The 23,350-nt window shown below is 40.7% G+C and overlaps 1 protein-coding gene across 3 annotated transcripts in view; it reads right to left on the bottom strand.

The window, feature by feature from the left end:
- The window catches only part of KIAA1549 (KIAA1549 ortholog), a 142,840-nt gene that overhangs the window by 67,064 nt on the left and 52,426 nt on the right, over positions 1-23,350 (bottom strand). For all 3 annotated transcript variants that reach the window (XM_030960219.1, XM_030960221.1, XM_030960220.1), the window contains exons 2-3: positions 4,321-7,065; positions 2,768-2,856 (exon numbers count right to left, since the gene is read on the bottom strand). In XM_030960219.1, the coding sequence (XP_030816079.1) occupies positions 2,768-2,856; positions 4,321-7,065 (2,834 nt within the window). The remainder of the gene's footprint in view (positions 1-2,767; positions 2,857-4,320; positions 7,066-23,350) is intronic.

Raw genomic sequence — 23,350 nt, 5'->3', positions numbered from 1 at the left:
GCTAAAAGAGTATTTAGGAACAACATGACTGTATCTTTTCCTTGTCCCTTATGATGTTTCCTAAGCATTTGCTATTGATTACTGTCTGCTAAAATACTTGATCAGATGCACCTTTGCCACAACCCAATCTATGCCTACACTCCACTGTATTATGCTGTGTAAACATCTGGCAGAAAACATCAACAACTGATTTTCTCACCACCACCTTATTAAGAATCCTATAAAGAGCCTGTAGAGGGTGTTTAACTTCCTGAAGAAGAACTACAAAGGCTCACAGGTCTTAAAAATAAAATAAAGCTTCTGCTTCTAGGCACGTCAGGATCCTGAGGCAGCAGTTCTCACTGGTTTTGCACACCTCTACAGTACCAGCCACAACCTCAGCAGTGGTGAAGCAGAGATGAAGCCACTTCAAGCCCACAAGGTGGCATCTTTGAAAGAAGCATTTACGTGGCAATGACCTGAACTCCACACTTTGGAGGCAGAGTTCGCTGATTTGGGATTATAGGAACTGGTAGGTTAAGGACACACCACCAGACCCACATTAAATACGACAACCAAGTGGCTAAGGTAAAAATGCCAGATGCAGGATAAAATTTCCAAGCACAAATGAGGCTGGCAAAAACCCTTTTCCTGCTGGCATGAACTTAATGGCACCAGGGGTCCTGGCAGTGAGTCACTGCCAACACTGTTTTATTTTACACCCCAGTGCAAGTCAAGTCAAGAGAACATTGTCTAACAGATCCTACCCAAGTGTCATAAGCTTTATATTACAGAGTGTTGACTAAAACTACTCTTATTCAGACAATGGGGTCTTATTCTTTTGCAGATGCAGTACGTTGAGACCAGCTAGAAAAAACTTTGAAATTTTTGGTTATGCTCACTTTGCTGTAAGGATTTTTCTAGGGAAAAAAGTGACAGAAGTTTTTTTCATTTGGCAGGATCCTGCCTTCTCTTTTTTCCACTTCAGCAACTCACAGTGTTTGAAACAATAAAGCACCAGAGACCAAAGTTTCAACTGAAAAAGCTGAGGGCAAAAAATGCTTTAATCCTCCTTTCACTGCTAAATTTGCTTCTTATTTAAAGTGAGAAGCAGTTATAGGCATCACAGCCATGGATTTTATTTTTAAAGCATACATTACTACAAAGTTAAATTTAACTGGACTGTCTCCTGATTTACTGTACATTACATCACAGCGAGGGAACATCTGTGAGCTGTAATAAGAGACACAGTAAAAAAGTAGTTTAGAGAAGTGCACTGCTTTACCATAACTTGCAAATACACACATGGTTTCTAGGTACTTTCAACTAACAAAAGTCAGGTCTGTTTGATTGATTAAGTTTAGTAAGATGGAGAAATTCTGTTTAAAATACTGCATTACATCACCACTCAACACTGTTATAGACAGCTCTTTTTCAAACCAACAGTTTTGTTAGTATTCCACAGTTAGAGGTGAAAACATATTTGCTAGTGATTATTTTTAGTGCAGAACCCATATGATAGCAGCATTCTAGAATAAGCAGAACTGATTCAGCAAAGATGTTTTTCCTTTAGATAAAAAAGATTTTCCAAAGGATGAAGCTAGACTAGCTGCATTATTTATAAAAACAGTTACTTCTGAGAAGCCTTAGGACTTCTTGGAAGCTTTCTCCCTGTTGAGAGCTTTACAAGGCAATAGTAGGCATGAAAGGCAGGAAATTAAAGGGAAAAATATAAAGTGAGATATCAAATGCTTGCTCCAATTAACGTTCAAATATTAAGAAAGGGATTTTGTCCTACTGCTGTTAATAGTAAGAACATAAGCACTCCCATATTAATGAGCTGTGTAAGGTCACTGAAAATTAAATGTGTTTCTATCATTATGAATATCTTGACTTCTTGACTATTCCAGTTTGCACAAACTGAAGGTATGATTTACAAACTAGAAGAAAAATCTCTTATATATATAAAAAAATCTAAGTAGCTCACAAGTAGGTGTTGCTAAAAGGACATAAACTACCCATAATTTACAGAGGCAGCTCACTGTAGCTGAAGTTTGGCAGGAATTTCTAACACTCCTATCTTGACTGAGTAATAGAGATGTACATCCTCAAACATCAGACAGGAGTTGTTTAATTACTGAGTGCAGTGATCATGGGAGATGCCAAAATTAAAGGCACCAAGCAATTCTGTGCACGGAGAAATGCAAGTTATGTTCAATGAACTGCTACTTGAGTTAACTACAGAACAAAAATGAGATCACTGACTCACAAAAGATCATCTGGTACTGGGCTGTGACAACTTTTTCATCTGCCAAATCAGGCATTTGGGATTCTACCACCTCCCCTGCAAGTGCAGAGGGTCTCATTTATAACATAAAATAGCACAAGGCAGTGCAGAAGGATTCATTTTGTTTAAAGTGCCAAGTATGTAATCAGCTAGCAGAACAAACAGACCTGCTTAACAGGTATTTTGAAGGGTAAAAGTTCTTCAGTTTCAATTCACCAGGCAAAGGAGGTGAGCAACAGATTCTGGACATGACTTGCTCACCTCTAGCAAAACCAAGAAAGGTCTGTCCTAGAAAATGATGGCATTCTAAAAGTAAAAAAGTTGACATCATGTTCACAATAAATAAAAAAAAGCAAGAAACATGACTAACATTTAATTTAAAATAAAGCTCTCTTTGATGCAGTATCTATAGACTGTTTGAATTACTGTTTTAGCTTATGAACTAAACCCCTACTGTATTATATTGACCAAAGAGTACTTGTACACACTCATACCACTTACCTCCAGCTCTACTGATCTCCTGAACTGAACTCTGAGCACTTCTCTGATGGATTCACTGACATTTCGCAGAACAGCTCTTCGGGCCAGCACTAGAAATTAATGTCAGTCAGAAAATACTTTTAGCTTCATCTCTTAGGTTTTTATTCAAAGCTGCATTTTCAACTGTGCAGTGCATGAAGAAGCAAGTAGTGAGATCAGTTGCATCAAACAGGTAAGATGAACAACAAGGACAGGGGTGAAGGTGTGACTGTATCCTAAAAAGTGACTGTAAAGTTTAAGGAACTGTAAGTTTATTTTCTCTTTGTTTTGTTTTTCCACAGCTAATGTCTTCAGCATTCTGATAAAAGAAACTTTAAAGAGCCACTGAGGCATTCAAATGGGAAAGTAGCAGTATATTTGGTTTGACTTGTGAGTGAGTTTGCTGTCACAACACAGTTAAAAGTTTTGCAGGCAACACATGGAATGCAGATAAGGTCAGAAAAAAGCCACAGAAAATATGCATCTACTTCTCTCTTAAATAAAAAGTAAGCAAACATGACATTAATTAATGAAAGGGATATCCACAGAGTAAGAAAGAGCTTTAAAACCTCCACATCCCAATAGATGTCATGTCTGTTACAGCCACACTTGACACTGTGACTGTGGGTTAAGCAAACAACTGGAAAGTGTTGTGTTGTCATCCTGCATTTACTTTCCATCAAAACCTTGCCTATAAAAGTACTCAAATTACATTTTAAAAAAGTCTTCCTCAACACTAGCACAGCTAGATCACCTACATATCTGGAGGATGAGCTTATGCTCATTCTGCTTTAATTCTTGCAACTAAGTCTTGAGAGTAAAAAATACTGCTCAGCACAAAAATGCAGCTCTTCTGCAACTGCCCTGGATTAGTTTGCTGGCACTGTTTTGTTAACAAGCTAGGAAGATGCAGGAAAACACCAGAAAAGCAAACACAGATGCTAAGACAATTAATTTTGAAACACACTAATGTTACTTTTTCTGGTAACAAACACACCAAATCCAGCTGAAAGTAAGTATGGGAGGAGGTAAGATACAAACATAAGCTAGTAGGGTGAAATTATAAACATGGTTGCAAAACCCAAACTTTTTTTAAACCAATTCTCCTCTTACATACGACAACATTACCTCACATGCAGGTGTTTTTTAATAAACAGCAGCAACAACTGAAAGGAGAAACTTACTCAGTCAGAACATTAAACAGTTTGGCAGAACAGTACCATGACAGTAACATTCATTTACAACCAATGAAATGATAAAGCAGCCTCTAACTCAGCACACTTGTATCAGCAATTTTTGAGGACAATTTCATTCTCTGTGCAGTGTAATGTATTTGTAATTCTCTCTCACAATGGACTTTGTTCAAGAGAACTCTATTATTTTTAACAGTAAATGATAAATCAATGCTTTTACAGCTCTTTGTCTAAATTTACACCATAAGGTTCACTTAGTTAATCCAAAATCCGCAATTTAGCTAGGGGTTCATGTTACAGCGGCTTCCGAAAACCAAACTGAAAATGCTGGGGATATCTTACCCGCAGTGACTAAGTAGGCGTCGGGAACGGTGATGTCGCAGACGTACGGCTGCCTGGTGGTTGTCACAGCAGAGGTCACAGCCACCACTTCAGGTGGAGTAGTGGTCCTCGGAGGGGTGGAGGAGATTGTCCCTGGGCTGCCTGTAGCACTGGAGGGGATTGTCCCTGGGCTGCCTGTAGCACTGGAGGGGATTGTCCCTGGGCTGCCTGTAGCACTGGTGGCAGCGGTGGAAGGAGCTGATGGATCAGCACCAGCAGTTACACTGCTTCCTGATGGAACTTCAAGTGCAGGGGGAGGGCTGGCAGTCAGAGGGAATTGTGTGGGAGCAAACGACGAGGTCACAGGCAGAGATGCTGTAGGAAAGGGCGTTATGCTGATGGTGTCAGCATCCGATGCGAGGATGTCAGGGTCTGTGGGAGGAAGGGCTGTGGGGACACTGTCCCTGCTGCCAGATGTTAAAAGCAGCGTGGGGTTAACTGTAGCACCAATATCCTCATCAGAACCCAGAGCAGTTGAAAGTAGAGATGAAGATATGTTTAAGACAGGAGTTGCTGGGAAGGTAGTAAATGAAGAGATCAGATTTGTTTCACTGAGCAAGATGCTGCTGGTAACAGACTGGGTGTCAGGAGTGGGCAGCACCAGAGTAGGAGCCACAGAAGGAGAGGTGGAGAAGGAAGGCTCCAACTGAGAGGTAGCTCCTGTGGCAGCTGAGGTAAACACAACTTCAGAGCCCACTGGCAGTACCGAGGATGCTTCCAGAAACACAGATGACTCTGAGTGAAACTCTGATGATGCCATTATTTCAGGAACCTGGGCGTCTGGAAGGGACGATGTATTTGAATGAAAGTATGATGTTTGGCTAAGATGTAACTGAGAAACCTCGGCATCAGTGGCAGAGCTGACAGTGGTAGCTAAGTCCCAGCTGGTAACATCCTCAGGAAGCACTGATGTCCCAGTCAACAAGGTCTGAGGTAACAGTGTTAATAAATCACTTTGCATGACAGAGTAAGAATTTAGCATGGTCAGCGATAAAGACAAGTAGCTAGACTCAATAAGAAATGGTGTTGATAAAAGATTGGATGGAAAATCTGAAATATTTAAAGACAGTTCATCCCTTGTAGACGTCTTGCCAAGCAAAACCACGGATTCTGATGGCATTAATTCTGGCAGCTCCAGCAAGGTTGTCCGACTGATTGCAAACGATGCGACTGGCTCACTGGGGATGACGGTAGAGTCCAACAGAGCAGTGGTGGCACCAGGAAGTTCTACATGAGCACTTGGAGTCAATGAAATTGTTTCCAGAACAGGGAGGGTCTGGGAAACAGAGATGTTCAGTGATGTTTCCCCAGGGAGCTGATGGAAGGAGGGAGATATTGTTATAGGTGTTCTAGTGTCTGTAGTGCTTAATAAAAACATGCTTGAGTCAGGGATTTCTGCAAGTCTTGAAGAAAGTGAAACAACTGGTCTTGATGGAAAAGAAGTATCAAAAATCTCAGGCGTAGGCTCCTCTAATTCATACCCATCAGTAATTATAGTTGTAAATGCAGTTATGCCTTGTACTTCAGAGGCTCTGATGGACAAAGTTTCAGCATCATCACCTGAGCCCACATCATGTTCTGGGGCAAAGCCTGCTTCTGGCAGAAGGGAAACAGAGTCACAATACAGACAGTAACTGTAGGATCTCGTCAAAGGCACTGGACTCTTGAGCTCACTGACAAGCTCTGATTGACTTGGTATTTCTGAACCAGCAGGCAAATTTGGTGCTGTAGTGGAGAATTCATGTGTAAACAGGCTGGCATTAAGAATTGTATTAGAGTTCACGGAAATGGCAGCTGAATCAAGAGGAAAAGACACAAGTGGAAGACTAATAGGATAAAAAGCAGGCTCAGCACTGGCTGCTGAAGCTGGTGTGAGCCAGGGAATGCTTGGAGTGGGGTAAGTCCTTCGACTGAGAGATTCTGCTGCCCTGCTACTCACATGGGTGTAAACATCACCATACAGGTCTGCACCTTGCACTGTGGCATCTGGGGCCCCAGGGCTGGTTTCACCCAGCAGCTTGAGATGGAGAGGAGATCCTTCTGAAGCACCCCCAAAAGGCAGAGCTGTTAAACTTGCATTGATGTTTTCCTGTGCCACAACTCCCCTGTCAGAAGGAATGGAAGTGAAAGGAACGGCTGTATTTGGAGGGTACAAGAGCAAGTCTCTGCTTGCTGTTAGTACTTCAGGATCTGGTACAAAAGGCTTTAGCTCCATAAGAGTGTAGCTGCGTTCAGGGACAGCACTCAACGGAGTCTTCTGCTGTGCTGTTTCTGAGATATCATACAGTGAAGAAAGGACAGATAATGAAGGTGTTAGCAACACAGTTTCTAACATTTCTCTTGATGGCTCTACTGTATTAACTGAGTGATGATCTGTTAAAACTGCAAAAGACTTCACGGGAGGAGTCCACTGTGCCTTTGAAAAGGAGCTAATAAATTCATCATCACTTAGGAATGCCTCATTGCTCCTTACAGAGACATCTACCAACGGCGTACTTCTCCCTTCTGAAATCATGGCTGTTTCTTCTTGGCTAAGTAAAGTCCCATCAAAGGAAGTGGTAACTGATGATAAAACTGTTTGAAGCAAATCACTTTCTTGGGACTCCAAAGTACTCCTTGCTAAGGTCGTTTGTGTCCTGCTGCCTGATATGCTTTCATGCACCGTTGAGAAAAAGGAAAAATTCTGCTGTTCCAAGGATCTCTCATCTAAATCAAAAGGGAGAGAAAAACAAAAGCCAAAACACAACAGATCAGCACAAGCAGTAAGACTGCCATGAGCAAATGTCATACTGAATATTTCTGGAGACAACTGCCCAGAATTCAAGGGCGAAGACAAAGTAAGTAAAAACCCTCCACAAGCAAGTCAGCACAAATAGTAAGATTTCTTGTGAAACTCCATTCCCTGGAAATGAACAGGACAACACAAGCTCCTCTCAAAGCACTGATATGTCTCTACAGCAGCACTCCAATAAGACCCGTGGAAGAGCAGAAAGTGCCTCCCTCTCACCTGGGCAAGGCTATACTCCATGGCAACTAGTGATCTCACAAAGCAAACACACCAGAAAGGGTAATGAGGAACAATGCAGGGGAAAATCTACATAATTTTAGGTGTTTTGCTCTCCTTTAGTATCCCTTAATTTTCTGTGATTTTATTCTTTCTTAATATTAAGGTCACTAGAAGATCTACTCTGTTCACGGACCAGATCCTCCATCTCATATCAGAAATAAGTGACATGAGAGATGAAGAGGGGTTACCTGTTTCATAAGGTAAATGTGGACCTGGTATCAATAGAAAGAATTTGCTATCATGTTGTGACATGTTTGTAACATGTTATTTTTACATTGTCCACCATTCATCTGAAGTCTGGCATGTTAGCTTCATTACACAGTTGCTATGTTTATTCACAGCCCTCTGTAGGACTGGTCTCTTTATAGTGGCCACCTGTAATAAAGCTTTCACTCCTCTAGTTTGCAGACCTCAAGTAGTAATGGCCAGGTTAAAACACAAAGGAGAAAAAGTTGAGAATTCACCACATATTTCAACAAACAAAATACTCTCCTCTCTCAAAAAGCATTCTTGGGTTACAGAGAAGATCTGTATATAAGCTTTTCCAAGAACAAAAGAGTTTGGCAGAGAAAAGGCTGATTACTTTCCTGAAATGTTGAGATTGGATTAATAGCATTCAGAGCTGAATTATTAAAGCAAATCACAGAAAACTGCAGCAGAACAGTTTTCAAGGGTACACACAAAGCGTTCATCTTTAAGTTAACGATCATTCCTGATCGCCCTGTTTTCATATGGGAGTGTCCAGGCAGTGCTGCTGGAACCCACCAGCAACACCCATTAACAAGGCTGGAGGGACAGGAATCACATCCAGTTAAACCACCAGGGACCAGTTTAAAGTAAAAACAAGCATACACATTACAAAGCACTGGACAAATGATACAGTACACAGCTCAACTGCAACTACATCTGTAACCCTTTAGAGGATGCCTTGAGCTCAGTAACTCACAGAAAGTCCTGCAGGAATAGCTCACCTATCTGTTTCCCAGTGTCTAACAGCACTTTCCAGAGGTGATAAACTACTGTACCTATCCCCTTCTCCCCGGTCTGTCTGCTGAACTCCTTGACACAACTTTTCAAGTGCTGATAAATTTTGAAGGTGCTGATCTGAAAAGCACAACTAGGAGAGTTAATGCTTACCACTGATCACACCTAACTAAGTGAATGCTGTGATTATATCCTTTATTTTACAAATTCCATGCACAACGTTTTGTAGCACAACAGATACTATTCTCTCAGGCAGTCCCAATCCATTTTTTTCCTCCTCAAACTCACTGTAGGCATTACCAGCTTTATGATGCTTAGTTGGAGTATGATGATAAAATATACTGCCTTACAATGCTCTCAGGTGAAGAACAAGAAGACAAGAAAAAACACTGTTGTAAAAGCTATGTAAGACAAGTAAACAAGTCCATCCTCAACCTCTTCAGCAGAGGTCAGATGCTTGAACACGACACAGTGCAGCCACCATGGAATAACAGCTTTCACAAGGAGTTAACATGAGTACCAGACAAAGTAGCTTCCAAGAAGCACAGAACCAAAATGTACCCTGACACAGCTCTGCTAGCTGACCAAAAGTTGCTCAACTTTTTTATCATTGCTAGAAGCGTCCCTGGGCTCATTATTTTCTTTGACTTACGCTTCCAACCTTTACTTTTCTCTTTGTGACATTCTGAGTAAGCAGGGAGTTCCTAAAGGAAGACTTACAAGGCTATGAACCAAACACTGCCAAAATTAATCCCTTCTCTCCCTATATGCGTGTGCATTTCCTTTTAGGCAGCCCTGTAAAACCCTGCCCAGCTTGGTACTTTGGACACCTAACCCTTGCTTACAGTGAATTCCACACTGCAGACAAACATGGTAACAGAGAGGGTTACTCCTTGTTCACCACAGCTTCATGTTGTAAATCTCTGCAGCAGTACACAAGGCAGCTGTAAGAGCTTCATAATGAGCATGGTGAATACAGCTGACAGTTAATATGACCAGACAGAGCTGAATACTAATACCAATTAGAAACTGCACTTTTGATCAGGTATCTCCACAAATCTCTGACTCAAAGCTAGAGGTGATTCAACAAAAACAACTCTACTGCCTATCTATGCCTATGCTGCACACCATCTTCCTTCACCCGCAGAGAGCCACTTTATTTTTGTTCAGCTTGACTGGGGAGCTGGCAGATGGCAAGATCCTGCTGGAAGTAAGTAAATGTCACAGAGAAGATGTTCTGAAGAGTTAAGTGCATAACCCTAAGCTGTCCAACAAACACGTAGAACAGGCAAGGCTTTAAATTCTTTCTGACTTTAGAATATGGTTTTCAAATTTTTTGGATGGTCTGATAATATTTTTTTCCTTGAAAAACAAAGGAATAGTAAATAATTATTTCATCACACACTTGTGCCTTGCCTCTCAATGTAAAGAATCTTGCTATTGATGCCAGGAAGGAAAGAGCGCAACTTTTGAAATAAATGTTTCACTTTTGGAAGGAAAACAAACTTGAAAAAGTTACAAGCTCCAAGACAAAGTAAGAGCACTGTCATCTACGGTAAGTGGAAATGAGAAAAATTCACCTACGCATGCAGGATTTTGAAAAAAACCCACCAGCAAGTTTACAAGTTGATGTTCCACCCTATTTACTTTGCTCAGTGTTTCAGAAGCAGGCAGCATTAGTGATCCGCCATTAATAATACAAATTAGTGTTTTCTGTCAACTCTACAGAACAGTGCACCACTTGAATAGCGCTTGTCAGGACTGAGCGTGCCTCTCAGGGAGAGCAGATGGGACGCGTGGCAGATGTGTTTGGGAGCAGCCAGACAGCCCACAAAGAGGCAGGAAAAGCAAAGGAGAAAGGGAAGGAGGAGAAGGCACACCACGGCATGACAATCAGCGCAGAGGGGCCGCTCTGGCTGTACCGTGGGACAAAGGAAGCAGACAGATTGCACATGTTCTGCTGCATCTCAATGCCACGGCTGCACAAAGCTATTGATGAGTATCAACGCTGACTTGTTTGTTTGCACAGCTGTTACTGTCGGGTGACTGTTCCCCGCTCCCGTTCAGATGGGCTCGCATCAGACAAGCCAAACTCCACCAGGCTGATAACATTATGAAAAAGAATAGATAGCTTAGGGAACAAAGCTGTGATCCCAAGCTACAGCAAAGGCAAGGAAAGGCAAGCACTAGTGGCAGGGGCCACAGGAGTCACAGATGGCACTGCTACAATGCCACAGCTCAGACAATGACACTGGGACATGGGAGGAGCAATAACATAGGAAATCTGCTGGTGGCCTTGCTCTTTGCTGCTCCTGCTGCCCCCCAAAAACTAGCTGGTGTCACAAGTAATGAAACCAGTCACCGAACTGAGCGACCCCTGAAACTGCCAAATCTGAAATTACAGAAGCACGCCTGTGTCCTGCTAAGGCTGCTGCAACGTGTGAATCTGGGAAGGACAGAAGTTCCTCATGACTACAGCAAAGGACTGCTGCAGTCCACAGAGTTCTTCGGTGACAAAAATATACCATGTCTGCACGCCAGAAAACTACACAAGTTCATAAACCAGAAACTAGACTAGTCATTCTTCCAGATAGCAATTAGAGAGAGAAAGATTGCATCCTTCCTGTAGCTGCAGTGCTAAAAAGTAATGTCTGTTCTATAACCTGGAATAAAGAAAGGATGTTTTAAATATATATTTGTGATAATATATATGTATACTGACATGCTTTTCTATATTCTTCATTTATAACAAATATACTTCCATGTATTTTTTAAATGCAGGATCCAGATGTAATCTCGCCTCTGTCACTGATGCCTCACGTGACTTCAAAAAAGTTGCATCACTTTTCTGCACTCTGCTATTATGATATGGCAAATGTACACTACCCCAATTCTCAGTATTTACTAAAAAGTCAGTAATTTTCTATATTATCAAGATATGAAATCATAGACAGGTACAGGCATAACAACAAAGACAGGAAATCTTTACTTTTAATAAAAATTAGACCTTAACAATAAAACCAGTAATTTTTGTTCTATTATTTTTGAGAAACTAAGTTATGAATAATAAAGTTTGCAAACAACAGAAAATGCCAGCAGACTAGCAGCAAAAAAGTTCAAAACATGTATAATTTCAAAAAAATCTTCAGTGTACTGACACAATGACCAACAAAATTAAATTTTAGTAGCTATGTTTTTAAGGCAAGGAGAAAAACTGCTCTTTTACTGCTACCCATTGTTTCAAACTGATGCATTTTAGGTAGAAAGGCAATCAATGCTACATACATTCCAAGTATTACAGTAAAATTCCTGACAAAATACGTAACAGGAGCTCCCAAATCATTAAATTAAAGCTATGAGCTCACTAGGAATATTTGCCACTTGAAAGATTTACCTGATTATGGGATGGAGCAGCATATCCCATTTAAGGGAAGCTTTTGATAACACAGATTTTAACTTTTTCTTCAAGAAATGGGAAGTAGGAAATTGAATGCAGTGTAGGACTCAAGACCACCCAAGGGTAGAAAGAATGATAGAAGCAAATGTATCTGAAAAAAAATCTTAACTCTTCCTCCTACAGCTTAACACTTAATAACTTCCTAATTTATTTAACAGGATTTAGTACAGCTTCCACCAAAAGAGCTTGTATGCATTAGGTCATTGCAAAAAATTTATATAGCTCCCTTGTGTAAGCCTCTAACTAAATTTCTTAGGTGTCTGGCTTGTAGGAAAATACCAGTCACAGAAGCATGTGCAGACAAAAAGCTGTCTGCTTTCTTCTCTGGGAGGCATTAAGCATGGATTGAACAGTGACAATAATTACCCCTGGCACACAAAAGCCAGGGAGAGGAGGGGATGGGAGCCTGAACTGTCCCTCCCTTCCCAAGCTCCAGCTCACAGCTGCTCTGCGGGGCTCCCTGCAGATTTTGGAAGGTTCTGGTCCCTGGAGCATACGCTGCACCCCTGCCCAGTGCACCCTGAGGGCAGCGAGGGACACAAACCATAGAAAGTCTCAACAGTTCCTTCTCAAAGATGTTGATTTTCTTACTGTAAAAGAATCCCTCACCATTTACCAGATGCTCATATGAATTTTAACTAATGAAGCTGCTTGTACCACCTGAAAGGCTAAAAGACAGAGAAAGTAATGAAACTGAAAAATTATGCTGTCTCAGCCCTCTTTCTCACTGCAGTTGATGAAAAAATTTCATTACACAAAAATCTGTATTATGAGGAAAATAAGTGTTACTAGGGAAGCAGCGGGCAAAGTGAGTGCCTAGGTACACACATGCTCACTTTTACATATTTCAGGTTTGAATACACAGCCAAAAAAGACCAGGAACATCTTACAGTCATTCTTCACCCACACGCACAGCTGTGGTTCAGCTGCTGCCCAGGTGCAAGTAGATAAGAACCTCCCCTGTTGCACAGCAAATAAGCACAAACTTCCAATTCTGTATGAGGCGAAAACATGCACAAAGAGGCAAAGACAAACCCGTGCCTGCTGGCCAGCAGAGTCACGAAGGTTTTGTAAAGAAAGAGTTTTAGAAGGCAGCCTAACTGCATTTCATACTCCAGTCAAAACATACACTATAAAATCCTCATGAACTCTTGCATTTGGCAGCCAATATCAATGAACCTGTAACAGCAGACACTGGCACTGACATTTTTTTCCTTCTCCAACATTAAAGCCACCCTCAAAATTTCCTTCAGGACATTTGCTAGTAGACATCACGTTAACCATCTCAGACCTGTAGGCAGTCTGAGATTCCACTCTTCCACTGCATGGCCAATGGAAGAGCTCAGGAGGAAACCTGTGATCTATGCTCTGATCCAGGAATCTTCCTAACATAGCCACTGCTGAAGCAGAACAGGACCCTGTAGTAGCTTACAGTAAATGGTAGACTAAAAGAAAAATAGAACCCACAATTTCTCTTTATTTCATACCACTGTGACACATTCTGTTTTGCATGAAAGAGATCAAAAACTGTGCAACCCAAGGAAAGCTTTCTGTAACAGAAGGCAACAAGCAGATCACCAGATCAGGCATTAAGGGCAGGAGAACATACAGAGGGGACCCCACTATCCACTCCATAAACACAAGTACAAAGTGAGATCCACCTCCCAAACATTGTTACAACCTTTGGAAAACCATGACTCAGCTAAGAAGTGGGCTGAGAACAAAGCCCATGCACAGAAGAGTTTGCTATGCCTACACAACACCTGCAAAGCCCAAGGATACAGAAATCCTCTCCTGTGGAACTGCATGAAGCTCTTACAGCACCAAGATGCCTTGAGCTGACAGTCCCTCCCTAGAACTCCTCTGAAGCAAATTAGCTGTGACAATTCAGTCCCTTTCCAACAGCTCAGAGGGGAGAAAAGTAGATGTTTATGACACAGAAGCCTTCCATGGCCACTGTGCCTTTCTGCAGACCAGCACCCACAGCTGAGGACAGCAGCGCCTCCGTGCACAGCTCGGTGCTCCGACAGGACTGGCTGTCTGGCCATGCACACACAGGCACAGAAACCACACATCAAATCCCAGTTCAAAGTGTAGCTTTTGCTGGGAGCATTCACGCTTTTTTTGGCACTTGGTTGTACATGACATCATTGTGTGGGAAGCCATATGCTAGAGATAAAGTACACACAAACTTGAATTGACTTTACAAATGTTAATTCTAAGAAAAACTCTCATCAGATTTGCTCATTGGGATAACCAGGTCACAGTTTTAAAATGGAAAAGCTTTCCTTCCCCCCACTTCCTTTTTTTTTTCCTTTTTAATTGCTCTCTGCACAGTAACTTGATTTTTAGTCTCTAAGCAGCCAGTGTCAGTTTTCATCCAACTGAATGACTAGTGAAGAGCTTTATGTTTATACTCAACACTGCAGTGTCCACCAAAATGCGGATCCTGGAAGCTTTTAAAAAGACCAATTCAAATTTCTATTAGCCTCTTTTTTAGTGCAGATGACAGATCACTGAGTGGCATTTTGGACACACAAGCAAAGAATACATCCTTAAAACAAAACAATTTTACTTCTTACACTGCATTATCACTATAAAATCTCTACAAGCAAAGAAATGAGAGAGCCTGAAGACAAGAGTAACTGTCTAATTAAAACAGATCATACGCTGTATCCTAGAAACCCAGTTATCCACAGGGACTCTCTTCATTGACACATATCCTTAACTGTGCTGCACTACCAACAGAGGAAAAATACCCCTGATTGAGCTATAAGTTTCTCAGGTCAGTAGGCTCGCTGCTCCAAAATCCTGTTAACTTCAAGGAATAAATGGAAGTCCCAACCTGCAGCACCTGAAAGCAGCTCCTGCGAGAGGCTAATTCACAAGGCTTCCGCTACAGACACAAAAGCGCGATGAAAAATCTGAAGATGAGATTTTCAGCTGGCAGGGTACCATCACTCTGTATTGAACTCAGAACAACAACTTCATTGCTCTGGGGCCAGATCGCAACAATATGCCTGTACATGCTTAATTTTTCAAACAGTTGTATATGAATAGGCAAATAATACCAAAAATCTCCTGCACAGTCGGATATGAAGGCATTTAGTGGTACTCGCAGCATGTATCACTTGGCAAATCAAGGCACATGAAAGAGAATCTGTCAACGCATTTTCACAGGAAAAGCAGATTTCAAAGAAAAGCTGGGAAAGAGAGCAGAACAGTCCCAGCTACCCCAGCCTTTGAGGCTGAAAATAAGCGTTTCACCAAAAGAGCGCTGAAAACATGGAAAGAAAAGGGACATTCAAAGAGATGGAACAGAAATTCAAGAAGTACTCATGTACATTTAAGTAGAGGTTACCTAAGCTTTTTCTTTACAATGTGCAATTGTTATTGACCTTGACCTCACTTGGAAAAAGAGACATTAAAAAAAAAAAAAACCCAACAAAAAAACCACCCCACCCTGTAAAATAGAGTAACTGCATAACACCAAAGATCAGAGTTCTGCCATAATTCATACCCACAGAACTTCCAGAAGACAATTTCCTGGTGAAATTACTAGAAAGAAGGCAACAGAAGTATTACTTCAAACAATAAGACCCATACAAGAACTTAACCAAAAAAAACCAAATTAAAATGACCTTCTCTACCGGCTGTCAAGCTCAGGCATCCATGTACAACACAGACAAATTCAGCGCAGATATCTTTATTAGAGATTCTGGAACTGCACCGGCTTTAAGAATAATTATGTTATCAAGGATATTTTCCTATGCAAGTATCTCAAGATTTAGCAACTCATTTTCATCTTTTTGTTCTTTTCTCCTTAGCAACATACTCCAAAGATGACAAGTGAAGAAACTGCAGTAGCTTGCTTCTGCAGAGAAATGAAACTTGCCCAAAGCCTTTTCTTCCACGTCCTTAATGCAATCCAACAGCCCTCATCAGCGCTCTCAGAGCACTCTGCTGGAAACACGTTATCCTGAGCTACTGCTGCCCAAGCTCCCAGACCTGGGAACAACTTCATGACCAACACAAATGAGTTCAGCTCTGCCAGCTCCAGCCAGGTTAGATCCTCTTTTCCCAGCACAGAAGCTGGTGAAGCTGTGACACCACCAGTTATCAGACATACCTACTAAAACACCCAGGATTGTAAGGTGTGAGTCTTCTACTTCTCACTACTCTTATTTGCTTTAGAGTCCTGTGGCACCCCAAACTGAGCATGAAGAAGCTATGGATACTGAAGTCTCCAAGTCATGGCACTAAGACTATCCTGTAATAAGAACTACAGTTTCTCCATGGCCCTAGAAACTTCATAGCCTCAGTTAACAGCAGAAAAAAAATAAAAAGGAGTAAACATTATGTTACTAAGAGTAGCCGAAATAAACCATAAAAGGATCTGCTGGAGGAAATGGTGAATATATAGATAATCCAAAAAGAGAATCTAAGCATAGATTATATACTTCTTATGTACAGAAGAACCAGGAAGGTAACAAAACAACTGTCAAGAGAAGTATATGGGAGTGGAAAGCATTTCACAGTCCTACTTTATCGGGCAGTCTGCTCACAGCATGTTTTACAGGAACAGTATCTCTTCAGGAACATCACAAAGTAAAACTTTCTAATTCATATATTGGAATTGGAAAAACAACAATAAAAAGGACAGGCAAGCAATCTCTTGTTACCAAAACTTAGCACACACCAGCCAATTTAAAAACAATCTTGGGAAACAGATCCATTCATGTGCCTTTCTCAGACAAGACTACCAGCAGAGCAACTGAAACACATTTCAGAACAACTGAGCATTAAAAAAACTAAGAAGCCACAGCATAGCTCGGAGATGTTTGTGTTATAACTGACATTTGTTAGACGCATTCAAGAAAACATATTTACCTTAAAGCAGCAAGGAGGAAAAAAGTGGGCAAGGCATCATTCACAGGTGGATCACATCAGCTAGACTGACACATTCCGAAATAATCACTGCACACTTGTCACCTTGGCTGACAAAGACTACTCAAGATCCTGCAGCACCATGTTAGCTTGGCTGGGAAATGTTACAAGGCAAATGATGACACTGAAGAAATGATCCTTCTAAGTCCTTAACATGCCCTTTCCTGGCCCTTTAGCTCCCTGGGTCATCTCATCCCTCCACTTCTCTACTGTGCAAGACTGCTTAAGGTCCCAAACTCCCCCCATTAGTGCTCAGTAAAGCTATAGACATGAGACAGTGAGGGTTGGAAATTGCAGCACACGTTGATCAAGAACAGGTCCACAGGCACCAATCCATGTACCACACATGGCACTGGTAAAAACAGTCTCTGCCGAAAAAAGTTGGGCCAGGTTTAGAAGGCACTCAGGTGAATCTCACATCTGGTTAAAACCAACCTCATTCCCCTGCACTCTGGAGAAAGCAACTGGGAAACAGGGCTGAGATGCATTCTGGCTGCTGTGTCTCCAAGACAAAGACAAGTAAAAAGAATAATATCCAGAACAGTAAGCATGGGTGTAACGAGAAGTATACAGGCTTCTCTTCGATTCAGACCTTGGTATCTGTTTTGACACAATCTGATCTGCATTTTAGGACAACATAGAAGTTTGAAGTAGTGAAGTGTGATGAGTTCCTTCCTTATGTGGGACCCCCTCAGGACAGTACACAAAGATTTTAGAAGCTGAAATACATACACTTAGATTCCCAAGAAACTTGGAAAAACTGCAGGTTTTTTTCTGCTTATGATGCAGTCAACCTATCTAATTCAATCTATCTACTTAAAAAAAATATTGTCACATTGAATCTAGTTAAGTACCAATTTCCTTTCATAGGAACACCTCAGGACAACACTAACTATGTTTAGAAGCTGAAACAGCCACCCACTGGATTCTAAACTGGATTTAGAAGTTGGGGGTTGATGTCACAAATAGCTACAACCTTTCTACTTAAAAAATATCACTGCATTGAAACTGAGGCTGCCACTGTTCTCCACAAGGTACCACAGATTTAAAGCATTTCCCTTCCCTTTCCAAAATTTTCCCAGAGGAAGGAAATAAATTCAGTTACATCTGTAATGAGACAGAGCTGTGGGAAAGCAAAAGTTCCGTTTTATGGGGAATAATGACCTGAGTTTCAAGAATAAGAACACAAAGTAGATACAAGACTGACACACATTTTATAATTTGAAAATATATATGATTTTCCAAAATAAAGAATAGATCCCTTTCTGATCACAAACAGAGCTATTCTGCTTTACTGCATGCTTAGTACAATTTAAAATAATTGCAGGCTTCTTTTGTTGATTTTTCAAAAAAAATGGCTTATCAACACAATGTCTCCAAACAAAAATCAAATGAAAATGACTGCACTTATTATTAACTACTTCCACTTTTATCCAAGATAATGATAAAATACACAGTATTGTTAAAATACACTGGATAAAGAAATAACACTCATCTGGTAATTTCCATACTGTATTAGGCTTAAGAAACTTACTGCTCAAAAGAGTCCTATTTGAACCTGAAATATGTTCAAAAGAAAGGGGAAAATACACTAATGTTTTCTAGTAAGTTATCAGTTGTTTGTGAGGGAGTACTTACAATGTACATAAATGCTCCTTCACATATCCCTTAGAAAGTTGGAAAATCCACACCTCCCTTAAAGGACAGAGGCTGCTAAAGGATAGCACATCAAGTATAAACAAACATTCTCTTAAGAGCCAACCCCAGCTCCTGTACATTGGGATCCTTCCCCTTTCTTAGGTGGAAGGGCTAAATTGAAGATCCTCGTTGATGGGTGATGCATTTTTTTCTAATAACCTAATCCCGAGAAATAACATTACACATAATAACTATATGCCCACACCTTAGAAACCATCAAAAGTGCTGGGACACCCCAAATTAAATTTCTTGAAGCAACTACTTCAAATACAGTTAAATAAATAAAATTATCTCATGAGGAAATACTTTCCTATGGAGAAGAGCAGCCACAACCAATGAAGTCTTCTGTATGAAGTTCATTTCAATTATTTAAGTGGCTGCACCATGCATATGGCTTTTTTTTCCCCTTATCAAAGCTTGGCTTTTCCCAAGTCACAATGTCTAGGTGTCTATTTTCAAAAAAGGCCAGTGTTTATGGATCACAGCACACACACACTGTACTACTTCAGCCAGTATTGTCAAACTAGCATAAAATTTTTATGCTAAAGGAAAGCAGGTCAGTCTTACCCAAGTTATGAGCTATGATTTACTCTATTTCTTTCCCTGTGCTTCCAATTCCCCCCACAACAAACAGTCACTTGAGAGTGGCCATTTAGCCTAATTATCTCTCACTGCAATATTCCCACTATCCCATGCATACTCTTTAGCTATAAACTGACTTAATATAGAGACTGGCACAAATACAGTTACCATAGACCTAAGACATAATTTCTCCACTCCCTGGATAGAAAAAAAAACACTTCAGTGAGGGGTTTTTCCCCAAAGAATAATTAGAATAAATTGCTCTGAAAACACAGGGAAGTTTCTATATTCTTTTAAAGTGGACCAGATGGAGGTCAAAATGGTCTAAAGAAAAGACTTTGGAGTACAGGAGCTTGGTTATCTTTTGCTTTTAACCTGACACAGGTATTCACACATCCGTCAAGTGCTGTTATCCTAACCTGGGGAGGTTTGCACACAGAACTTCAACTACACAGAGAATTCAGTTCATTAACTAATACTGGACTGCTCAGGAAAGGATGCGGTATAGATAAAATCTGCTAATTAAAATGAAAAGAGAAAAAGCACTGCAAGTATGATAGCTTGAGCTTTGCTTTCAAATGCATGATATTTAAACATTTCCAGTTGCCATGATCTGAGCCTTATTCAAAATCTGGAGCAAGAATTTTCTCTTCTGTGCAGATTTTCTCCTGCAGGGCCAACATTACATGGCAGCCACCACCATGGGACAACTCAGTTGAGCAGTCCTAAGCAGAGCCCCCAGAGTGCTTTAGGAAACAGTGTCTCTCATCCAGCTGACTGCACAAGATTCTTCAGGAAGGGACACAAACCCAAGTGGGTAGTCTCACGCTATGATACTAGAAAAGGAATTAAATGAGCTTTTTGTCTGACTTTGTCTAGCTTTAGATGCTGCACTTAAGGAAAAATATGGTTTAATTATAAATAATCAAGAGAAAAATACAAGACTGGAGGGACACAGGTGCTCCAATGAGGAAAAAACTGGGATAAAGTTGGGATTAATCATCCTAAAAGAAAAATTATTAGAGTCTAAAGAGAAGGTGCAGAATAAAACATGCCAATTGTTTTCAAGCTTATGTAAAATTATAGAAAGGAGTAATCTCTTTTCCACATCTATACTGGATAGCTCAGCAATTTACTAATAGCCATGAGGATGTTTTCCAAAGGCCAGTCTGTATTGGAAAGGATTGCTCCAGATGATCCAGCAGCCTGCATCACAACAGGTCTTTAAGAACAGTTAAAAGAACCACATCAGGAATTATAATTTCAGCTGATTCTTGCTTTAAGACTTCTTTCAGACCTATTTCCTCAATAGGCTGTGCTTATGAACATTCAAACTTTCCTGCTACTTGAGAAAGGAATGTCTCCAGGATATGCGAAATCAAAAATATTATCTTATATACAGTGAGACATATAGATACAGATATATGGATGTAGGTACAAATACATTCACCAATGTAGATGTAATATGTTCACCATAAACACGAATTTGCCAAGGAAAAGATAAACTAACACACTTAAAGATACACTGAGTGGGAATTTTAATTAGTGATTTAGGGAATTCCCTAACCCTAACTGCCCATGGCTAGTAAGCAAAGTGCATAGAACTAGAAGAGCAACAGAACAATATGTTCTGTATTCAGCTGGATAGAAGCATATACAAACAACTTCACACCACTGAGAACTTGGCAGTGAAAGGGACCAGTGTTTGAAAGCAGTATGTGCAGGACTTAGTCACCAGTTGTGCATCCTTTGTGGTGAATGTGTTATTTACAGCATCTCTGAACAACCACAGAAACTCATTATAGAAGCACAACTTGTCTAGCTGTGCTGTCAGGGACCTTTCTCAAGTGAGGCAAGCCTCCAAATTTTCTTTTTTGCCTTCCAGCATTGCCCATTCCCTTTCAAAGGCCACACTGTTCAGTCCTTGATTACAACGGGAATAACAAGTCAAATGTTATGAAAGACTCAAATAAACCAAGTAGCATTTCCACCTGTAGGCAAATCACAGCTGATGTTCAGCACCCCAGAATTTGTTTCCACATCTTCTTACAACCATGAGAAAGGAGAAAGAACTTATAACAATTTCTTAGTTATTACCACAGACATTTTAAAAGCATTCAGTACAAACCGCCATACAATTTTAAAGTTAAAAAAGTCATCCCCATCACAAACATGCCACCCTTTACTTCATGAGGCCATTTCACTCTCTCCTTCCCTCCCCTGCTGCTTCCCACAATACCTACAGCAAGGATGAAACCAAATGAAAATTGTATTTTGAGCTGCTTTGGACTCCAACAGCTAGCAAACAATTTTCTTTAGCAGCCTAGGCTGTGGTTATCCTGAGCTGCACTCCCAAGACCTGCTTGGGCCTCCAAAACTATACACACATTTAAACAACCAGTGCAGCCCTGCAAACAGAGATTAAGAGCGCAGTAGGACAGTTCCTCCTGCTGTGGAATGCCTCAAATTCCTATCACTGACAAAAAATTGTGTGAGATAAATTTCCTAGCATATACTGCACTGGAAGTTGTCCCCCTCCCACCCAAACTTATCTTTTATGATGCTTCCACCTGCAAAACTCAGATGAAAAATGGACACAGTTACACTTCTGTGCTGCAGGGTCAAGGCTCTGGCACCTGCAGCAGTTGTGGTTATTTCAGCCTCACATGGGAAGGCAAGAGAGGCTGCTCTTTCTGTGCAGTAAAACTGGAAGAAAATCTATGCATGCACCTCTTGCCCTAAGAGATAGAGCTATTCTAACATTGCCATTCTAGGATCTAAGAAGAGTCATTTGCCTCCTCTAGGATAACACACTGGCCCCCAACAGGCAGAACAGTTAAAAAGAAAACCCTTGGAGATGCTCCAAGATAAAGCAGGTGAAAGAGATTTTGCTCTTACTTGCTGGTTTGTAGCACCATGTACAGGGCCCCAGCAGAGACCCAGACTCCAGGCCTTGGCAATACCTGTTCCATGAAAACCAGCTTAATGAAAGGTACACTAAGTGCTGGCAGGAGTTTTGTCTCAGCCGTAATATCATAAATTAAATTTATTCTGAACTGCTGAAACTAGACCAAAAAGATCTTTTCCTCTAGCTTCTTATTCTCCCTCCTTGCAGAGTTAATGGCACCACTTCAGCTTGAGATGATCCTAGATTTTATTTGTCCACACACATACACATGTTCATTCTTTATTAATTAGGATTTGGAAAAAGCTAAAAGCATATGGCCACGTAAGCTTTCTACAGATTCAACAGTAACATCTGAGGTTATTTCCAGCAATATTTTCCATTCTGGCCCATCAGATCATCAAATCTTTAACCCACAAGTGGTTTTGCTTATTATTTCCTCAAAATGAATTACATGAAAAGAGTGGAATACTCAGTACCAAATTCAGCTGGGAGATGCAAGCAGTAAAGTTTCCATCCAAGAAAATTTTGTTCAAAAATAAATAGCCAGGTCTAGTACATATTTCAGTCAAACCACAACCTGCTTAATAAAGAAACAAAAAACATACAGAAAACCAGCCATATTATCACAAGTATTTACAAAGCCAGAGTATCATCATCTTCACAGGCAGCTACGTCACCAAAGCACCCATTCAGCTTCTAAAAAGCTTCCCTGAGACCCTCAAGGTCCAGGCACCCCCATAATTACCTCCACAATTTCTTACATGCTCAGAAGTCCCTGCTAACACTAGCTGTCAAAAAAAACCCCAGAAAAATCACTTTCCCATGTCTTGCAGCACTAACTCAAAAAACAGTAACCACACTTTGTGGTCAAGGGCCAGTTATCCTTTTAGGAGACAGGAGAAAAATATTGACACTCAATGAACTACCTGCAGTTGCCAGTTCTAGTTTTAGCAGTTTCCATGTCCAGAGACGTGGGATGTGGTTTCCTGTTTGCCAGGTCTCTGAAATGTCACATTATACAAATCACCATGAGGATGAAGGCAAATGGGAGGCATCTCATGCCATGAAAATATGAACAGTTAAAGGTCTTGAAAAAAGCAGGTGAAGAGAACATTAAACATAAACATATATATATTGGCTCTAGTATATACATACACATAATACATCAGTGTGTATGTTCCAAGTCATTTCTAAGGGTCCTCCCTCCTACACAGCTGAGCTTAAAGCTGTGATCTTTCCCCATTTCATAGCCTGAGACTCATCTCCTATTTCAGTAACAAATTCTTCTGTCTTCACACAAGAGATCAAAGTACAGGGAATCACATAACACTCATATCCAAACTCTGCT

Source organism: Camarhynchus parvulus, chromosome 1A (genome assembly GCF_901933205.1).
Source record: "Camarhynchus parvulus chromosome 1A, STF_HiC, whole genome shotgun sequence".
NCBI lineage: Eukaryota > Metazoa > Chordata > Aves > Passeriformes > Thraupidae > Camarhynchus > Camarhynchus parvulus.
This window is presented reverse-complemented; position numbering and strand designations above follow the sequence as displayed.